We start from the raw sequence: 22,200 nt of genomic DNA on the forward strand, positions 1-22,200 counted from the left end.
AAAATGTCCCTGGTACAAGGATTCAACCATGTATGACCTTCTGATGTAGCTGAAATGATAGTTATAGAAGAAACCCTTTCCTTTAGCAGTATGTGAACATTTTGCTGGACTTCTCCCTCATAGCCCTGGGTTATGGCTCCAATTTTAGCTCCAAATGTCTCTCCCTGATACCAGCTTGACATGTCAAACTCCATGTGCCTTTTCCCCTCTCGGAGCTGCTCCAGTATTCTCCCTGCAGGGCTCAGGCCAGCTGGGCTAACCCCCCCAAATGAGAGTGGGTCATGTTAAACCATTGCTGGAAGGGTGCGACAGTCAGACTGCCCGCTCCAAATTCCCTCTTACGACCCACAAGGAGCTCTGCTTTCCCTGCAGTCGGCTGGCTTCTCAACAGTGTCTTGCTGGAGCCATGAACTGTATGTGAGTGACGGCAATGTGGGAGGAAAGAAGGCGGTGATAAGAAGTCAACGGAGGGCATATCCATTCTCAGAGCACTACACACAAATCACACACCTGCCAGTGAGAAAGCACACAGCGTGTGTCTGTGTGTAGGAGTATTCAACCTTCTGCTGTTCTCTGTGCATCTTACTCTGAGCTGTACAGAAAAATGGAAATGTATTATGAAGTTGATTTTTCCTATGCAGGGTGTGTTTCTGTTATTAAATGTTGCTGACTGTAAATTTACTGACTGGAAACAGTTTTTGCACATTGTAATTTTTTTGTATGTCTCCTAGGACAGGATGTTGTCAGGAGCCTCCACTCCAGTAGAAACACAGGTCTTTCTAAGAATCCTGACCACACACACACACACATAGGGCTGGGCACCGACCGAAATGTTTAGGTTCTTCTGGGTATCGAAATATGTCTTGTTTTTCGGTTCCACGTTTCAATACCCAGAGGATAATCACGCGTAGCTCCAATATGTGCCTGCGTGCTTATGGCCTGATAATGCCACCTGAGATTGGCTGAAACGCCCGCGTGCATGAAAAACACATTCTGATCACGCCCCCTCCTTAACAGGCAACGCGAGCTTCACCTAAAGTTAGCTGCGGAGCCGTCAAAACGCTACAAAAATGCCCAAGTCGAAAGCATGGTTATACTTTTGCAAGACCGACTCAAATAATGCGCGGTGCAATATATGTGACAAGACTATCGCCTGCAAATCAGGCAACACTTCAAATATGCTAAAGCATTTGACAGTGCATGGAATAAATTTGAGAGCGGAGAGCTGCACCGTCTTCTCTCACACACCCCCTTCTGCATCTTCCACCACCACACCCGCGACATCGACTGCACCCACCACCTCTCTACAGGACGTTTTACGACCAGACTCGGATCCATCTGAAAGTACTGAGCACAGCGCTGTGTCTGATATTTCATCGGGTAAGTTTGTTCCACGAATTCCGTTGAACTGCTTTTTTTGTCGAGGTAGGAGCTAGCTAGCTTGTAGCAAGTTTGTGCATATTAACGGTGGGCCACTGTAGGATATGTAACTAGCGGCTAGCCAAGTCAAAAGTGATTAAATTGCTTGCATTTAAAATGTGCACTGTCATTGGGTATGAAAGCTGTTCACCCCTGCCTAGCTAGCCTCAAAACTAAAAGTGCAAAACCTTTGCAGCTTCTGGCCAGGTCCCTGATGTGAGGAGGAAAAGGCAGGCAGCTTGTGTAAATCCATTCACACTAGCAGAAAAAGCTAAAATGACAAAAGAAAAACAAGCTGAGTGCCACAGGGCAGTGACACAGTTTGTGGTGAAAGGTTTGCTAGCATTTTCCACAATGGAGGCTCCATGGTGGAGGTAAGTTGTCTATACAGGATATTGTTGATGAATAAATCATTTTATTTATATGTGTCTGTAATCATATGATCTATATCTAAACCAAGCCTAGATGTATTTTAAAGTTGTGTGTTTTCAAGCAATGAGAAGATTTAATTATTTTATTGTTTTGTGTTTTAATTGATGTCAATTAGGGAGATGATAAGAGTCCTTAACCCCAGGTTAACCCCAGAGATCCAGCGATACAGAGGACTGCCATCTACACTGACCTCTGTTAACACAGCAACCTGGTGGTGGACTGTGAGGGACACTCTGCCACTGTTGTCTGACTTGGCAGCCAAGTACCTGTGTGTGCAGGCATCGTCCACTCCTGCTGAGCGCATATTTTCGACCGCTGGGGACACCATCAGCCAGGAAAGAGCTTGTCTGTCCCCTGAGAAGGCTGATATGTTGATTTTTCTGAAGAAAAACTGTTAGGTGTGTGTGTGCGTGCATGCGTGCGTGTGATGGTGTGCACTTTTGTTCTTGTTAAATTTTCAGTTGGAATGATCTTGAAAAATAAACTCCAGTATGTGGAATAGAATTTGTAATGTTTTTTCTTTCTACAATAAAAATAAAATAGGAACCGAAAAAGGTACCATTCAGGAATCGGTATCGAAATTAAGGTATCGGTATTGGTATTGGTATCGAAAAAATTTGATTGATACCCAGCCCTACACACACACACACACACACACACACACACACACACACACACACACACACACACCACTATACTGGCTAATTAACACACAGTATCACAGTCTGAGGAGACATGCATAATATGGCAGTGGATACTTCTGTATCTGTTGTCAGATGGCAGCAGGGTGAGCAGACTGTGGCTGGGTGGGCTTTGTCTTTTAGCATCAGACTCAGCACAGGAATCACACTTCACTTCACTGATAAAATGTTTGATGTATGTAATTCGAACAAATGACAGCTTTTAACTCTTACCTGTCAATAAATTCAACCGTAATTAGGGTTAAAATAACTTCAGTGGAAACTGCCTATAACACTTGCTATATGTAATACTTACATTTCCATATGTGCCACTGGTAAAACCTCCTGTTTAAGGAAAATTCATTAAAATCATTGTGCTCAAAAAGTATGAGTGAGACAAAACACCAATATGGCAATGTATAGTGACACGCTTGAGATCGGCCGGCCACTATTATCAGCTGATTTTTGTGTTTTACGTGTATTGGCATCGGCCGATGCGGCTGCTGAGCTTGCCGATCCAGCATTATTTACAGACAGGCGTCCACAGGCAGCTCCGTGTTGCTGGAGACGCTGCAGTGCACGTGCACACCATGCACAGCCCCTCCCCCACTAGAAGAGCGCTGGAAGCCTGCTCTTCAACACAACGGTAAGATTTAAACTTTCGAAGCATCTTTTAACGGATTAACTCAGCTGAAATATTGCCATACACTTTTAAAGTGGAAACACTAATGCCAAATATATGCTCTATATGTGTTTTACTTGAAACTATAGCTTAGCAAGTTTGTGGGTCCAAATGGTAAAAGGCAATGTCGAATGCCTCGTTTATAAAACTGCTTGACATTGTGGCTATATGTATTCATATGGTAGCTGTTATGAACACTGGAAGAAGTTCCGTGGTGTTGCAGCAGTTTTATTTATGGACCACCTGGCTGGAGGTTTGGATGCGTGTCTGTGTTTGTCTCTCGCTGCTTGGAGTGGGGCGGAGTTCCCTTACCATAGCGGTGATATCATAGCGCAGTCCCCCCTCGAGAAAAGCTTTATTGATGAGAGATATGTTTTATAAATGGCTGAATATTAATTCGTGTTAACGTTTATCATGTACCAGACGAGTGCACCGTGATGGCCTTACTAGTGTTTAGAGCCATTTGCACATGTTAGCATTAGCAATCAAGTTCAATGGTGCTTACGATTTTCAGTCAGCCTCAGCTACCAAACAGAAGTTCGTGTGTGTGTGTGTGTGTGTGTCTCACTCAGTGAGAGTAAGGGTGCACCGATCCGACATTAAAATCAGATATCACCTGATATTGTCAAAACAGCTGGATCGGGGATTGGAAAAATGAACAGATCCATGGCCGATCCAGTTTTTTTTTTTTTTCTCCGTCACAGCACATCCTACGTCATTCGTCAGTGTCAGTGTGTCGCATGCTGGAAGAGCACTAAAAAATCTAAAATAAAAAATCCATATCGGTCGATCCGTACTTGAGATACATTTATCGATACGCTGGTGCAGAATATCAATGTTTATATCAAAACATCCAGCACATTAGAACACATTATGGCAAACATGGACATGGATGGGTAGCAGTCAGTGTATGTGATAAAGAGGCACTAAGCTCAAAAGCACAGATTTCCAACAGGATAAGAATAAACCCGCTACTATCAGGTTTTTTATGGCAAAGAGAATGTGTAAACTTGCCATTTACACCCGGGTCAATTGACTTTGCGTTAGACACAGGTTTTTGTTTCTTCGTCTCGGCTTTGACCTAAACATAAGACCCGGGACACATTAAATAATGCCATGCATGTTATCAACATCTGGTGGTCGTGCCTAAAAGGAGAAATTTGGGACGTGGTTCTCTTCAAGGATGATTTATCACCACAACACAGTTTTGGAGGCAGAGCCCTGTTCATTCCTATGAAAGCTGCTCAGTGGTGTTTTGAAGCTATGAAAATACCTAGATCACTGACCAGGTTTAGCCCCTGGATAAAACATAACAAACTTAAAATAATTTAATCGTGCCGCTCACCAAATATTATTAGACTGAATGGCACGAGTGACCATAGCGAAACAAAACTGTGACTAAAACCAAGGCCCAGGTTGTTGAACATGCATATATACAAAGATAACAAGGTATAGTATAGCATATATAGTATAGCATAGTAAGTATAGGCTCCTCAAGTCATCCAAACTCCCACTGAGCTAAAAAGTGATATGCTGTGAGGCACCATCAGTGTGGGGATCATAGCATGGCTGTGTTTAAGCTCTCATATTATCCAGTCTTCTAACAGAGAGCCATATCCCAACAGCAAACCAACACCATCACTGCTGAGGACCAGGCTAATGGAGGGCTAAAGCCAAGTTATAATATGATGGTGTGCTTTACTGAACAAAAAGACTTTTAATGGTGTGTTACCAAAGTCATTTAGTAGTTTTTTACAAGACAGATATTTTTCTGGCCATATTCCTCAGAAATGTTAAAACATATCATAAAACATATCTCACCTCACACTTATCCACCGCTGGCTGCTGGACACAGTCTGAGCTGTTTCCCACTGCAGCAGCTTTCTGGCCCTCATTGTCGCCGGTGCCCTCTTCTGAATGGGTTCGGCTTTGGTTGCCACGGTGACCACTGTTAGGAAGGCGTGCAGACGGGCTTCTGGGTGGCCGGCTGAGCTCCCGGCGCAGTACCCGGTTCTCCTCCTCCACTGCCCGGACCCGTAGCTCTAAGGCCTGCCGCTCTCCAGCTCCACTCACTGGCGCTGGTGACTGGGCTTCCAATGGAGACAGGGGGAGGGGCTTCACTGTGGGTTAGGGACAGGGAGAAACTGATTTAGGATTTATTCTAAAACTTGATATTGACCATTGATGAAGGTGAACATTGTTAAAAGGTTGTAGTCAAACTGGATGGATACCTAAGTCTTCTGTTGCAGAATGGGCTATCTTATATTACAAAGTCAATATGACATATAAGCTGATTTATCATGGCTTCAGTTGCAGCAATATGAGATTGTCATGTTCTGATAACTAGCTACTCATATCTAGTCTGTAACTGTACAACACACTACAATTACTTTAAACACTGCTGCACCACCACACTTTTCTTAACAAATTACACCGACTTGGTTTGGATGTTTTGTTCTATATTGGTTTCCCATATATTTGACTGATTTGCAAGCTGTAAGTTCACAAACTGCCTTTAATGCTCTTCAGACATCTCTCCTTAATCTCAAATTTACTGAATGCTGACAAAAAAAATGTGTTTTATCCTAAAGAACCCATGATTACAGTTTGCATCTCCCTACCATCCATATATTGAACAGTATTGAAACTGAAATTGTCCAGTCATGAAGATACCTATTTGGCTAGACAGCACTCTCACTTTGAACAGCATGGAAAATGATTATACACTCAACTATCATGTCTGTGGTTGACTATGAACTTTGAGGTTGCCCCTTTAATACTCAGTCATGACAGTATCACCTTTTATAAATGTACCTGTTTACCTGTGGAGAAGTAATTCTCTGCCCCTAACACATCACACACATGGACCATGGAATGACACCCCCAAACCACCACACAAGCCTGTGGCATGGAAGTACCAAGGATGTTTCATCTAATAGGAATGTACACTATTTTATCAGCTGTGTTAGCAATGCTGCTCCCTGCTTCTCTGACTGACTCATTCACACTGGCAATTTAAAATTAATCTAAGTTACGTTTTTGGAGCTGGAAATCGATGAAGTACATTGCGTAGACAAATACTGCAATATAGCGCCATATCTGTTTTTTAGCAAACCACTAGAAAAAAATACTGAAATTCTCATTGCTTGTAAGTAAGTGTTGGGTTTACATTGAGGGTTTTATTTCAAAGTGTTGATGCATTTCACTAAGAAAGTATACAGTTATCTTTCAATCAAGACAGGCAGTACTAACAGCAGGGCAGCCCTCTCTCTGTGTATCTAATCCAAGTCTGTAGCAATTTTCTCTGCTCTTCTCCAACAGCTTTAAATATGGACAGGCAGCTGAGCCCTGCAGAGAGGCAGAGAGATGAACCTTCCGATAGAAGATGAAGCTGTCTCTCTCTCCAGTACACCTTATGCCATTTTTCTACTACAGGGTATGGCTTGACTGGACTGGATGCGATTTGCTTCTTCTTTTCATTATTTGGTTTTATTTGGATGCAGGTACTATCCCCTCAATGTGGGCTGGATTCCTAAAAAATCTGCAAAGCAGTGCAGCACCCCCTTCACCTTTTGGCAGGTGGGAAATAACACACAAGTGTTTCAAAGTTGTAGCCATAATTTACTGACAAACTCTAACTTACACTGTAAATTGGTTTCTAAACTGAGAATTTCAGTGCTAACTCTTTCCACTGCTCTGCTTAGATTGACTGTCACTCTCCACTGCTCACCATCTCACACAAAGTTATTACAAACTTAAATTGACCCTTTGGTTCAACAAAACACTATTATTGAGCAACCTACTGTTAGCTGTAAGATTACAAGTGACCTCGGTGTATGAATGGTACTAAAACAAAGTTGACATTGTTTCACCATCATCATATACAGTTATTAATTTCTCTAAACCACAAATATATATATATATATATATATATATATATATATATATATATATATATATATATATATATATATATATATATATATATATATATATATATATATATATATATCTTTTTTTTTTTATTTCATATGCTTCCAAAATAAATGGAACAAAGATCAAGATCTCTCATACCACTTTTGTTCACATAGGCTGCCAGAATCAGCAAAAAGGTTGCTTGTAGCTGCTTACCAGTAAGTTCCCCAATCAGAATCTAACTGGAGAGAACAGTCTAGGAAAACTCCACATATAGCATGGTAGTGTGGCAGTTATAACTCAAATGTAATCTATTTATTGGTAGTGGGAAACAAATGGCTTCCAGTTTGATACCATCTGTTGACCGTCTGATCCCCTCTGACACAGGCTTTCAAATCAACGTCGCCATACTGAACAGGCTTACAAAGAACATGTCAATAAACTCCACTACGTGTAGATGTTGTCATTTTTCTTATAGTTTTGTGATTTATCATCACTAAACATGGGATTAGGAATGAGATAAGGTAATGTTACAACCTCTCTTAGGTCTTGACTTGGTTTGTTCTCTAACCAAGTGCATTAATGAAGTGACACATTTTGTTTCCCCTTCAGATTGATTGTCCCATGTGGCCATAAAATATGAAGGCAGGCAGTTTATACACGGGTCCTTTCAACCATGTAAAGCCCTCTCCCGCAGAACTAAAGCACCTTCTGGGGTCCATTTTGTCAGGCTGTAATTAATTTGCAGAGTGGATTTTCTGGGCCTAATCCTACTGAACTGGACTGAATGGCCAATTGTTTGTGCTGCTCAGAGATTGCATATGGCATTTTCAGGGCACCAGATGCACCTGGGCCTTTATCCGGCCAAGCCAATTCATTTGGCTTTTAGGTATTTGTCATGAAACACTTCATCTGCATGCAAACAAAAGCCTCAGTAAAACAAATTTAGTCAGTTGTGGGGATAAATAAATTAGCATAGTACGATGCACAGTAATTTACATCTAAGAGAAAGCCTCCAGAATATTATTTGTTTAAACACTGATCATGCTCAGCTTACATGTGTTGAAAAGTTTGAATTCATAAACTGTATCAAATAAGATTTAAGAAATATTAATTGCTCAATGGAATTCATCTGCTCCATGTGCAGATGTGCTTTAGTCAGAATAACATAGTGATCCAGTCTTGTTGATGGAATAATGACAGTATCCTGTATTAGATGGTTTACTTGAACCTACAGTATCTCCTCTAGCCCTGCATCAGTAGTTCACTGAAGGGCTGCACAATATGGTACAAACAAAATAATGTTTTGATAGATATTACGATTGTGAAATGATTCATGTATAGTGGGAATGATCGTGCATCACAATTCTCATTCTCACTGACAATAATGATGATGATGTGACATATGTTGTCATCTGTACCAAACAAACAAAATGTTGTCTTACACCTGGAGAACTAAACTTGTAGGCAGTGGCGTGCGCAGACTTTTTGAAGGGCAGGGGCGAAAAGAAGGCCACTTTAGCGCATGTTTTGGCTCCCAAGAGGGCAGTTTATCATGTTTTAACCAGCCAAGGAGGCAGTTTAGTGTGCTTTGCCAACCAAGAGGGCACTTTGGCGCACATTTGGCTCCCAGGACGGCACTTTAGCACACCTTTAGGCTCCCAGGGAGGCACTTTAGCTTGCATTTTTCAACAATTGGGCCACAAGGGGGGCCACTGACCCCCCTGTGCACATCACTGCTTGTAGGCCAGGAAATCTCTGCAGCACTACAGTACTTGTTGTACTGATTTGTCCCAAAACCTTGACCAAATTGTTCCAGCTTTAGTGATCTGGCAGCCCTAGTGAATATCAATGATTTAATTGACTGGGCTTCTCTAAACCTCTCCTGAAGAAAAGAATGAAAACAACAGATTACCTTTAACTCTCAAATTAAAGGCATTTATCAGAGCGAGCCAGACACTTTATTCAATGCAAATCTTTAACAGATCAGAGTAATTGATAAAATGTAGTATGAGGCAGCTTTTCCTGCTAATGCAAACACTTCCATTCATGGGAAATTTGCTAAGACAACAGGTAAACATGGAGGGGTGGATGGCATGGAATGATAATCACCATGAGAATGGTGTTGCACTAGATAGAAACCACATATGATGGAGATTTGTACTCAACTGTGTGTTCCTCTGTTAAACAGCTTTACACATGCTGCCTCCAATGTATCTATCACGCAGTTTGTTTTTTGGCTCAGATGTAGAAGCAACATACATTCTGTAATGTCTACAATGTACACCTACATCCCATGTTTCCACCTAATTCACTGAGAATATTTTAAACTACGCCAAAACACAGCGCCTGACTAAATACTCGACTTTATACACCTAGTTTACATAGAAGCTCATGTTCCTGTACTGGAGATAATCAGCTGACCTCTTATCCAGCTAATACCAAACCTTGTAGCACTTGCTGAGTGATTCATGACTGTTTGGATGCCATGCTCCCAGTGCATTCACGTATGTCAGATTGAATTGTCATCAGCTGTAAAGCTCCATTCCTCTCCTCGTGCTCTCAGGCAGATCTCTGCTGGGTGGTGGCAGCACATCCATCTTGTGATGGCACCTGCTCACCTGGCAGACAGTGTAAAACACCTCCACACAGGAACAACAGCCAACCGCCATTTTGTCTAATCGCTTGGAAAAGGCGAATGGAGTAAATAGGAATAGGAGAGATTTAGCATTATTCCATTTTTTTTTCAGCCTTTGTATAGCTTTATTGATAGGACAGCTTCAGAGATGACAGGAAATGGTGAGAGAGGGGGATGACATGCAGCAAAGGGCCTCAGGCCAGGACTCAAACCAGAGGCCACTGCAGCGAGGACAAAGCCTCTGTACATGGGACACCTGCTCTACCAACTAGATCATCGGCGACCCAGTATTATTAAACTAATCAAATAAATTGTACTGATCTATTAACTGATTTAACATCTATTTCAGCAGGCGGAGATACATGGGTGAATCTTGTATTTAAAGAAGACATTTAATGAAGGATCAATAATAACAGCACCTAATCCTGCCATTAATGTTGGCAAAACAAAAAAAAACCTTATTCATAAGTTCTGTCAAATAATGTCAGATACTGTATGACCTGTGCCTTAGGAATAACAGGGAACCTCAATGTAAAACTTATTGTTATGCACCAAAATACAAAGGTTAAATCCCTGTCTGTGATTTTTATTTGGCATTAAATCTGATTCTGGTTCTTGTATTGCAGCCAAAATAATATATATAAGTTAAACATAACATGTTATGGTAATGTAATCATTTTACTGAAAACCTTAAACAAGCATGCTGCAACACTGGACCCAATAAAGAATAATTATCTCCATAGTTTTTTGGCACACGTAGATACAGTAGCAAGAAGTCAAAAGTTCCAATATCGATATCTCAGGCAAGAAACACACTTTCTTTTACCATGCTCACTCACAAGTGGTTATCACAATTAAAATATCTATTATAATGCAGTAGGTTGTATCTTGCAAGGTATGTCCATGATCCTACAGACGTTCACTGTCTGTCTAGACTGGGTTTGGCAAAAAACAGTGCTCAATGTGGCAGGCTGTAGAAAAACTGCATTCAAACATTGGTTTTGCTCTGGACAAACAAGTCATCCTTCTGGACAGGTAGGGGACATCAAGAGATCCCGAAAATACCTTGAACATACAGTCTGTTGCTGCTGGAGAATAGGTAAATCATGTTTAGATTGTTCCCCAAGGTTATGTAGAGAACACAACACACAGAGTGATGAGGTCACAAATGGGGCTATGTTGAATCAGGAAACCGGTTTTCAGACAGTTTGGGTAACATACTCCTTTCTTTGTCTTTCTCAGTCGAAGAGAATCTGGAGGGTATTTTTTTTTTTGTTTTTTTTCCACCCTGTCTGATTGTCTCGTCACTCTTAATTACTAAATCAGTTACCCTCTAACAAAGTTTCTTCCCCTTTAATAAAAATCATTGTGACAGCATGTTTTTGTATTTAACTTGCTATACTTACACTCACCCATCTACAACATGTGAGGTTTGATCAGCCTTACGGCAGCCATGTTGATCCACTGAAGGGCATGTGTGTACCCAACACGATCTGTGTGAGTCCAGATGGATGGATTGTGTCAGCTGCCTGATCTTGGCATCGACAGGGATGGTCTGATCCAGTTAGTACAGGGGTTCAGAGACTCACAGCAGCTTAATAATAAAATCAGGACTGTCAGTGACCTTGAATGTTGTTAGATGCTTAGATGGATGGTATGACAGCTACTAACAGGTTAAATAAACCAACATTATTAATTCATGGTTTATTACATCACGACACAATGTATTATGAGTTCAATCAGCCACTTTTCACTTGTATTGCCGGTGTGTGAATACTAAGTCAGTTCTTGAACATTTTTTTATCCTGTTTGAGTTGTACCTTAAATTACACATACAATGTTTGTCAATTTAAATGATAATTTTCCAACTTAAGAAAGTCACAGTTGTCATAAAACTAAAGAAATATAAGGCTGTGAAAAGACTACACAGCCAACAGTTGCATTACTTGCATTAATGGACTTGCATTTCTCTAACACCACTCAAAGCGCTTTACAACACTTCAGGAGCAATTTGGGGTTCAGAATCTTGTTCAAGGATACTATGATATTTACTTTTTTATTTATAATTGTGTTGTTTTAAATATTGTAGAGCTGGTCCTGTATATTAGCAGCTCACAGAACTGACTGACTCTTCTTTCACATAACTGCAGTTGTCAATATTATCAGATTTATGTCAAGTGTGATGCTGTAGTTCACCGAGCGGTTTAAGACAAAATTATATAGTATTTTGACATCTTAAAGACAAACACTAACCTTCAATTAAAAGTAAATCACATGTAATCAAAATCAAATCAATTTCAGTTCAACTTCTTGATTCTTAATTTTTAAGTGGGAAATCATACAACTATTATGTCCAACATCCCACAGCTCAATATTACTAATAGAGTGACTTATCAATAATATACAGCACCTTGTTATTCGTATGGATTATAAAAATGAAAGGATCTAAGACTAAAACTAAAGGAAGGCCCCTCGAAGTCCTTTAACAGATCAACAGAACAAGCTGCATAAAGTTGAATTTTATCAACACAAACAGTGTACTGCAGTGGTGCTGTGGCACACCAAGGAATATTATGGCTTACATGCCCTACACATTTATAGTTTATAGTAACAGAAAGCAGAAATCAGTATCACCTCAACCATATAGTCATGCATAAGAACTTTGTTTGTGAATCCCACCATTTTGTCAGCTTGGCTTTGGATCTATACCATTCTCAGGGTGTGAAATTTGGAAACTAACCAAATACACAAAAAATAATACACACTGGTTGACAAATCTAACTGATTTATGCATTCAAATAATGGACACTTTTTAGTGATTCTTGAGCTCTGGCTAGGACTTCTAGATTCTCTCCTGCTGTGATCTAGAGCAACACTGTGGTGTAAATATGCATTTTATTCCCAGAAACTCAAACATCCCAATTATTGGGAAAAAGGCTATGTTTTGTTTTGCTTCGGGCACCAACTGCATATTCATGAGAAGAATGTAAATAAACCATGAGTTGCAGCTTTCAGTCAATTTGGCCAGTATCATTCTTAGTAAGCATATTCAGTAGACTGCTGTGTTCTCCTCAGACTCTGTACAAAGTGTGCAGTATAAAGACAATTTATTGAATGTTTTACACCATCATCATTGATTTTTGTAGATTTAGTATATGCTTAATATAAATGTTATGCAGCAAACACTTCCAGTGATGCCAGTAATGCGTTATTTGTAAGGCATTACTCTAATCTGACCACTTTTTCAGTAACAAGTAATCTAACACATTAATACTTTCCAAACCAGTAATCAGATTAGACTTACTTATACCATGGTCTGGGGGAATACTCGATTCTGATTGGCTGCAGGGTGTCCATTAACCCCTGATATATGGACACCTACTAAGTAGTTCCAGTCAAATTGTCTGTTCACTGCTCTAAATTAATGTGCTAGCTGGCCTATCCAAAGAAAAAAAAAACTGAATATTTTATTTCCAAAACTGAGTGCAGTCCGTCAGTCCTTCATTGTCTTACCTTCTGAACACCACAGGGTGGCGACTGTAACACACAAACTGCAGAAAGTACACTTCCCCTCTCACATCCTGTTCGCTGTTCAACTCTCTACTTCATGCTGCCACAGTAACGTTACACACGGTTGATCATTTGTTTGTGAAATCTTGATATTGATTTGGGGACAATGACATGACTGGTTAGCTAGCTGATCTTGTTAGCCAGCATACTGTCAAATTACATTTACTGTTGGTCAACCGTATGCAATGTTATTGATTTTGAATCTTGCTAGCATGGCGTTAGCTTTGTGGCTCATCGCTGAGTGGACTAGAATATCTCCTGTTGCCAAGTCGTATCTATGGTCCGTCCTATTTACCGGAGGAGTGAACAACATTTCCGTTGCATAAGAACCTTACAGGAGGGTAATGATTGTTCCAGGTATTAGTCAAACCCTCAGGCGTTACCAGGGAAACTAAGTTATGGCTTGTGAAAAACTTTATATTTTTTATATTTTTGTTAAACGCATGAAAATAAAGAATTAATGGTCTAACTTTCTTTTCTTTGGCAAGTGACCATGGCATAAGCGGGATACTGCCCTTCATTACTTTTTCAAGGTAAGTGTGGCAACACTGAACACTTCAAACATGTAAGAATGAGAGCAACAAAAGACAAGGAAAGTTGTTGAGCGCTCCAAAAACAGCTGATTGGAACATTCCACAGGTAAACAGTCTCATTGGTAACAGGTAGTGATTGGATATGAAGGGGCATCCTCGTAATGGATGGATGTCCCATTGTGAAACACCAGACTGTATAAAGGATGTTACTCACTGGGCTTGGGAACACTTCTTAAGTCTGTTGTCATACACATGTGCAAATTATAACATTCTGTTTTTCAATTTATATAGCTCGCAACTCTTTGGGAATTGTGATCAATCTTCAAGGCTTCCACAGCCAACTTTTTAGGCAAACTGTAGAGATTGCCATGTTTTATTTTTTTTGGCCTTTTCTTTATTGACAGTACAGCTTGAAGAGTTTGACAGGAAACCGGGTAAGAGAGGGGGAGTGACATGTTTAATGTGCTCTTTCTTCTTCTGTTACTTGCGACCTATAACCAATTAGACAGTGGTCTAAGTCTACCGAGCAGTGACTCCAGACAGAATTTAAACCCCTTTCTTTCTCCTGACATCAGCTACTCGTGATAGCGAGTGAAGACTCTGATTGAGAATTCATTATTATAACTGACTGAACATCCTAATAGCAAAAATTAGTAGACCTAAATTGATTACCATTGATTGGTTCATTAAAAATGATTTTGCAGGGCTCAGTTGGTAGGGCTGAATACGCCACCAGAATATCTACATCAAGACATAAGAACAAGGTGGAACAGTACATGATTAAGTGTCTCCTTGTGCAAGGCCCTGCGTGCATAATCAGAGGGGGACGAGCTGCCAGTCACACTGAGTGCAAACCAGTGGGGCATACAGGACGTCATCTGACGTCATCCCCAATGTCAGTGTCCTTAAACACATTCTCACTCGAGAAACCGTGGCTTCCGATGGAATCAAGACCATGACAGTCACCCTCCTGGAGGCCATGAACAGATGCTTCAAAGACATGAGGTTCCATCTTATGTTAACCACAAGGCGGTGCATGGTGCAGTGCCAAGTGTCGTTGCTAGTTTCAGACTGATGCAGTTGTCATTTTCACACCCAGCATATTTGCATATAGCAATAGCAAATGCATCTGCCCCCACCTTAAAATGAGGCGTGGTGCCACTGATGGAGGATTGCTATCTTCAGGCATCAGAAAGTGACAGCACCACTGACCAGTTGGCTGGTCTTGTTATGATCCCAGTTTGTGTTCTCTAGTTTCCTGTTTTATTTTGAGAAAGTTGCTGTTGTGTCTAGCTCTTCAGTCCCTCTTTCAAGTGTTTTTCAGTTCATTTCCTCACCTGTCCTTGTCCCTCTTCTCTCCGCCTGCTCCTCATCCCGTCATTAGTGTGTCTGTTATAGTCTTTGTCCTCCCTCATGTGTTTGTCAGTTTGTTTCGCGTTCCATGTGTCATCATTCCTCTGACTTGTTTCTTTTCCCGTAATGTCCCATTCCCGTTCCACATTCTGTGTTAGCCTGTGTGCATCTTGGTCTGTCTTCCCCCGTGTTCACCCTGTGTTCTCCATCTGCTTCTTCGCTAGTGTTTCCTCCAGTGTCTCCTCCTGCCTCCTGTATGGTATGTGTCTGGCCAGCAGCTCATGTCTTAAATATTATTATCTGTGGACTGCGAGCACTTTGTAACAGAATAAATGAACCATACAGGTTGAAATGCAGTCCCTCTTTTCAAAACATGCCATATGGAGGTTCTAAGGTTGAGAAAATGTAGTGCCTAAAGAAAGAGCGCTCTGACGGTGTGAATTTTCCCTTTAAAACGTACACTTGAACTATTACAGATTTTTTAAGGTGAGCCTTGTTTTAGGTGGTTTATTTCTCTTTTTCTCTGGACCCTGTTCACTGCAGTACAAAGCTGAGCGTCTGGGCTGGAGCAGCTCTCTACTTCTCCAAACTGAGACTGCACTGATCGGTGATTAAGGTAGGGAACAGATCGACTATAGATATGTACTTTATATGACCCCACTTCAAAAAACAGGAACTATCCCTTTAAAGACTGTTATACGGATGGTGGAGAACATTTGTCCCAAGAAGAAGCAAGTATTAGCTAATGTTTGCCTGGCTCGTAACACTATGGCATGGAGAATTGAAGATGTAGCATCAGATATTAAGATTATTATTATTATTCTTTTTTTTTTAGCCTGGAATGAAAACACAGATTCATCTGATACTGCTTAGTTACTGATTTTTTTTAGATGAGATGATGATGACATGAACGTAGCAGAAGAGCTGCTGACATCAAAAGCCTTAAAGGCCATACAAATAGAACAGATCTATTCACTTCTGTGTGTTCAGCTGCTGATGAAATCAAACTACCGTGGAGTAAAGTCACTGGGATTATTACTGATGGGGCACCCTCCATGGCTGATCTGTAACAAAGTTAGCGAAGAAGGAGGCAATGCTATTAGCTATTAAACTCCACTGTATAATTCACCAGCAGGTTCTCTGTGCGAAACATCTCAAATTTGATCATGTTATGGAACCGGTGGTAAAGACAATTAACTTTATTCACTCTAAAGCCCTGAATCACCACCAGTTTCAGCAGCTCCTGCTCGACATCCAGCTGAATATGGAGATATATTACACAAAGTTATGAGGTGGCTCAGTCAGGGATCTGCACTGCAGAGGTTTTTTTTTTTTCTCTCCAAGAGGAAATTCAACTGTTTCTAACTCAAAAGGGACAACCAATGCAGGAACTGGCAGATACTCTATGGCTGGCAGAATTGGCTTTCTTGGTTGACACAACAAAGCATCTGAATGTGCTGTATGTGAGCCAGCTATATGCACACGTAAAAACCTTTGGAACCAAGCCGCAACTTTTCCATAGACACCCGTCACAGACCGAGCCCAGCAGCACACATTTCCCAGCTTTGTGTGAGGTCATGGACAGTTTTCCACAGGACAATATCGGTGCGCAAAGGAGGAGGTACACCACAGCCATCGCATCTCCTACAGTGGAGTCTTCTCTTCCCCCTTCTCTGACGATCCTGATGATGCTCCATATCAGCTGCAGCGGGAGCTCATTGAGCTGCAGTGTGACACTGGGAGATGAAGCCGTCACCAGCAGCTTTCTCTTGTGAACTTTTACCGTCAGCTGGACAAAGGCTGGTTTCCAGAAATGCGAACATTTGCAAAGACAATGCTGAGCTTGCTCGGCTCAGAATATTTGTGTGAGCAGACGTGTTCCGTCATGAACTTCAGCCAGAACCGCCTCAGGTCAAGACTCAGTGACTCCCACCTGTGTGACATTTTACGCATCTCAGCCACTGCTCTCAAACCGGCCATGGCCTGTATAATGAAGTCAGGAGCTCAGTATCACCCTTCTCATTAATGTCAGTTTCCTGTGTCTTGGGCATTTGAAATGAACACATTCTAGGTTCTGGGTGATTTGAATTTATGTATAAAGATCTGATATGTCAGCATCTTAAATGGTAATATCACAAATAATAAATATGTGCACACAGATTTATGGCACTAATTGTATTTGACTTTTGAAGATTTGTCTAACTGTTGGTATGATCTACCTATAGATGTGACACAGAAGTTTACTTTTTGAATGGTCTTATTTGAAAGACAGAACAAGTTTCATAAATTACAAACTTGAATCTTAACAGGCATTATTTTCCCACAATATGTCATGTTTACAATAAATCTGATGTAATGATACTGATCAGCCTCATGCAAGTTTTCTATTGTCAAAGAAAAAAGAAAAAACAAGACAATTATATCATTGCAAATAAATGTGTTAAATAAAGGGAATTATACGTAATTTTCATGGTCACTTCATTAATTTCGAATGTTTGATAAATGTTACTAAAAGTTCTGTGTTTACAGAAATTAAAATAACAGGAAGCAGCACCACTGTAAACATTATCCATGATGTTTTCTATGTATGTCTTCCTTTAGAAAAGTAGAATATTTGTTATTTAATTTTAACATGTGTTCTACATTTTGGGCATGTTTTTAATTGGCAAGTCAATCAAAGTTCTCCCGTATAGATGTATTATCAGTGGTTCTGTTTAAGTGAGGGGGAGAGGCAGTGTCGGACTGATATCGGTGCCGGCCAATAGTATTGTCTTATCCCAATCAGACATGAAGAAGTGGAATTGAGCCCTCCCTACAAATGACTACATATGACTCTTTCTTTGGTGACATATTGTAAATAATGCATGAGAATACATGAGTTGTAGCCTGGGGCATGGCAGATGAGGGGCTTGTACTAAAAAAATTACAATTGTTTTAATGGTGCAAATAGATCTCATACATTATTTATGTAATATATATAAATATGGCTATTTGAAAAAGATGTAGATCTTGGCTTGAGAATGCAATTAATGTAATGAGTGATATCATTCTTTTGATCCACCTCTATCTCCCACTGACAGTAAAGTAAATCTACAGCTAGTGTTCCTCCTGACAGGTGAAGCTGAACCCTCAGCTGTAGAGCTGCATGTCTTTTCTGAAACTTGATTTAGCCCTGCATCAACAGGCTCAGAGACCTGAAACTGTCATGTTGTGTATGACTCAAATTACAGTGTTGTGGGGTGTGCTACACCTTCAAAGATGGTGATTAAATTATGAGAGAACTGGGACAAGTAAGGGGTCTGATGGAATTAGAAAGTGACTGAAATAGTAACAAGAAAAACTGTCTTGTAAAAAATTGTGTCACTATGAAACACCACTGGACAGATCCATTTTCTTTCTTCTTTAATCCTAGTTTAGAGCTCTTATCATAACTAAATAACTAATCCCAGGCTTATGCTGAAGTCTTTGCCAACAGTTGTGATTGACATCACTGACCACACCATCCCAGCGTCAGAAGCCCTTTTCACACAGAGATGCTGCATTATCGCAACAACAAAGGCTTTCCTTTATGCCGCCTTTGTTTGCTCACACTGAAAAAAGCAGTGCGGTCATAAAGCAGCTGGTGTTCCGGAACCAAAAAAGACATGATGGCACACCAAGACGATGAAATCTGTGTGTTTTTTTGTTTTTTTTCTGTGCTTCAACCTGTTAATCTAAACATGTATCCACAAACTGTCTATGATCTTATGGATACTGTTATAATATGTCATGATTGATATCCTGACCCACCTTACATCGAGGGGTTAACTTTTAAGTTATGTTTCTAACTCTAAATTAAATCACATAATCACCATCAGTAATTAACGGACCCTGTGGGGCTCACTGTGGGAAGTTCACTGATGTCTCGGTCTAGAGGGCTGACCATTCCGGTGATCATTTTGCTATGAAAGATTTTGCTCTAAATCGTGCCAAACCTTCACCACCATTCAACAGTGGGGAGGCCTGGCTCCGCTGCTGTTTTTCAGGCAGAAATGTTGGATGTTGAAAGAGCCAGTAGGACAGACAGGATGGTAGACACTTTCCCACATTTGGATGTGGTATGTTCTTCCTCAAATAAGAAGCTGACAACCCTACCCACCAACTGCTGCCGAATCACTACACACAAAAACACACAAAAAATCTGCAACTGTTAAAAAGCAAACCCATGAAGTAAGCAGACATCAGATTCCAGCCTGTGGAGTCTTGGCTTGTTGACATGGGTAATGAAGATTACTCTGGGGCAGCAAAGCTTGCTTGTTGCAGTGCCTTTACGCAGCAGTCTTCTGCTGAAAGGCCATGTGGGGTAAATGAGCCAAGTAAGTGGCTCCAGGAACAATACAAACATCTCAGACATCATTTGTTTGATTGTTCCAGGATGTAGTTCTCTGCTGTCCAGACAACCATGTGTGGTCTGTATATGGCCTAAGTCATCCTGAGGACACAGGAACATCAATTTCCACTTCTGAGTTATAAGAAGAATGTTCTTCATAAATGGGTTCCCCGGAGCGTTTTTCTATTTTGTTTTGAACATGAAAGACTGTTGTCCATTAAGAAAGCAGGCTTAAAGGAAACGTAAATGAATTCAGCAGGTAATGAAGTAATGAACAGGGGATCTAATTAATGGGGTAGAGACGGTATTTGCATACTGGGTTTTGGGAAAAATCCCAAAGCTGCTTAATTTCATTGAGACATTTTTAAGAAATCCTGCATTTTCAGACCCTATTACTGCCAAATTGAATGAAATATGGGATTCACTAATCTTGTCTTCTGGGGCCAAGTGTGATTTGTTTACTAACTTCCACAACAATAATTCAAGCTAAAACTCAGTTTTTCATTCATCTAATTATTCAGTCAAGTCTAATGTATTCCTTGTTCACTGTCTGCCCCGGAGTGGTCATTAAGAGGCATGGGAATGTCTACAGACCACTCAGTATTACAATTTGAATATTTGCAGATTTGTTCATCCTTACATAACGAAAGCCATTTAAATCAGTATATGGCAATGTTCTGGGAGAATTACACCAAGGAGAAAATGGTCTGACTGAGACGAGCCGAACCATAATGCAGACAGGATGAGATGGAAGCTTCGATAACCTTTTTCTCATTTGAGAAAGCAGGGCAAGGCTTACCATTGTTTTTAGCCCTGAGCTTCCACACCAGATATTATTTATTTATGAAAGTTGAGGGAGAAGAGGAAAAAATTATTTTGGCATGCGTGTCAATGTAAAGTATCACGGGCCTTGTGTTTTTTGAGACCCAGCAGCCTAAAGGAAGATGGTACAGTGAATAACCTGCTCAGTCTGTACTCACCGACACAAATCAGTTCATACCACTTTCAGCTTTATAAGGGGCAAGATGCACTCGAACAGTGACTGGCCAATAAGAGCTGCTACAATATACCTGGTGGCAGACTGAACAGTTTACATTCCACCTATGATGTGCAACGTCATGACGTAACTTTATTATCAAACTGATGCTGGCCAATCAACAGTCAGCATAAGCTGTAGACTCTCGACTATGCTCTGTCTCTGCATCAATCCAGAATTTTCCACATCCACATCGCGACACATCTTATGATCAAGAAATGTCCACACCTCTAATGTGTACACACATATGTTCCGGGACACATTGAAGGACTACTTAACTAATGAAGAAGAGGCCTCAGCGACAGGCGGATATATATATATATATATATATATATATATATATATATATATATATATATATATATATATATATATATATATATACATATATGTATATATATACATATATACATATACATATATACATATATATACATATATACATATACATATATACATATATATATATACACACATACATATATACATATATATATACACACATACATATACATACATATACATACATATATACATACATATATACATATATGTTCAAATACAAGATGAAAAAAGTATTTTGGCATGTGTCTCAATGTAAAGCATCACAGGCCTGACTTTTTCTGAAATATATATTATATATTATGTATATATATATGAACACTTTGTAAAATGCTGTCTGACCAATTCTTGATGATTTGTGCTACTCTATTCAGCAAAAGTCATTCATTAGTCAGGAATGAAGTTTCACACTAAACAAAATGAGTAGTTCTGAGCTCCTGTCTTGTGTGCTCTCATTGGCTGATGTTGGATTATAGTAACTGCTACAAGATAACTTAATTGAGTCAAGAGAAAGATGCTCGTACGCCCCACTACTCAGTCAGAACGCCATCTATTTCTCTGTCACTCTCAGGTTTGTACAGCATGCCTCTCCATGTACTCAGTCTTGTCACTTTTATTCTGCACTGCTTGACTTTACATAGTACGCACTGAGGCTTGTAAACTAAGCTTTGCTCCTGAATATGTCAAACACTTGTTGCCTATATTAAAATATCGATATATGTATTGTGGTTTTGTGATATAGCCTGTCACAATTCAACCCTAGCTTGTTCTAATAACATATTCAGGTTATATACCCGGCCCTAGCCTAATCCATGGACTATACGAAGGTATGTGGTAAGGGTGCCCATGTACATTTAGCCCTATAGTGTATTTTTCTATTGAGAAGACATTATTCTCTCAGCAGCGCTGCTCTATGTGGAAGCTCACCCAGACAAAACACTGAGGACCCCAGAGACTCTTTCTCTGTGTGTCAGACAGATAAACACAGCGGAGAAAAGAACGAGGAAAAACAACAGTCAAGATGGAGACAGAGCAACGACAAGAGGTCAGCCAGAGAGTGAGAGAGCGAGCGAGCGAGAGAAAGAGAGAGAGAGAGAGAGTATGTGGTGTGTGAAAGGGAGTGTGTGTGTGTGTGTGTGTGTGCTCGGGAAGCACATTGTTACTGTCTCACACATTCAGGCCTCACCTACTGATGCTCCCTGCAGCCAGGTCCTTTCACAACTTATCACAC

General features: G+C 40.4%; 1 protein-coding gene across 2 annotated transcripts in view; it reads right to left on the reverse strand.

The window, feature by feature from the left end:
- The window catches only part of large1 (LARGE xylosyl- and glucuronyltransferase 1), a 108,797-nt gene that overhangs the window by 60,624 nt on the left and 25,973 nt on the right, over positions 1-22,200 (reverse strand). For both annotated transcript variants that reach the window (XM_037122363.1, XM_037122362.1), the window contains one exon: positions 5,035-5,333. In XM_037122363.1, coding sequence (XP_036978258.1) covers positions 5,035-5,333 — 299 coding nt within the window. The remainder of the gene's footprint in view (positions 1-5,034; positions 5,334-22,200) is intronic.

This window comes from Acanthopagrus latus, chromosome 14 (genome assembly GCF_904848185.1).
Source record: "Acanthopagrus latus isolate v.2019 chromosome 14, fAcaLat1.1, whole genome shotgun sequence".
NCBI classification, from domain to species: domain Eukaryota; kingdom Metazoa; phylum Chordata; class Actinopteri; order Spariformes; family Sparidae; genus Acanthopagrus; species Acanthopagrus latus.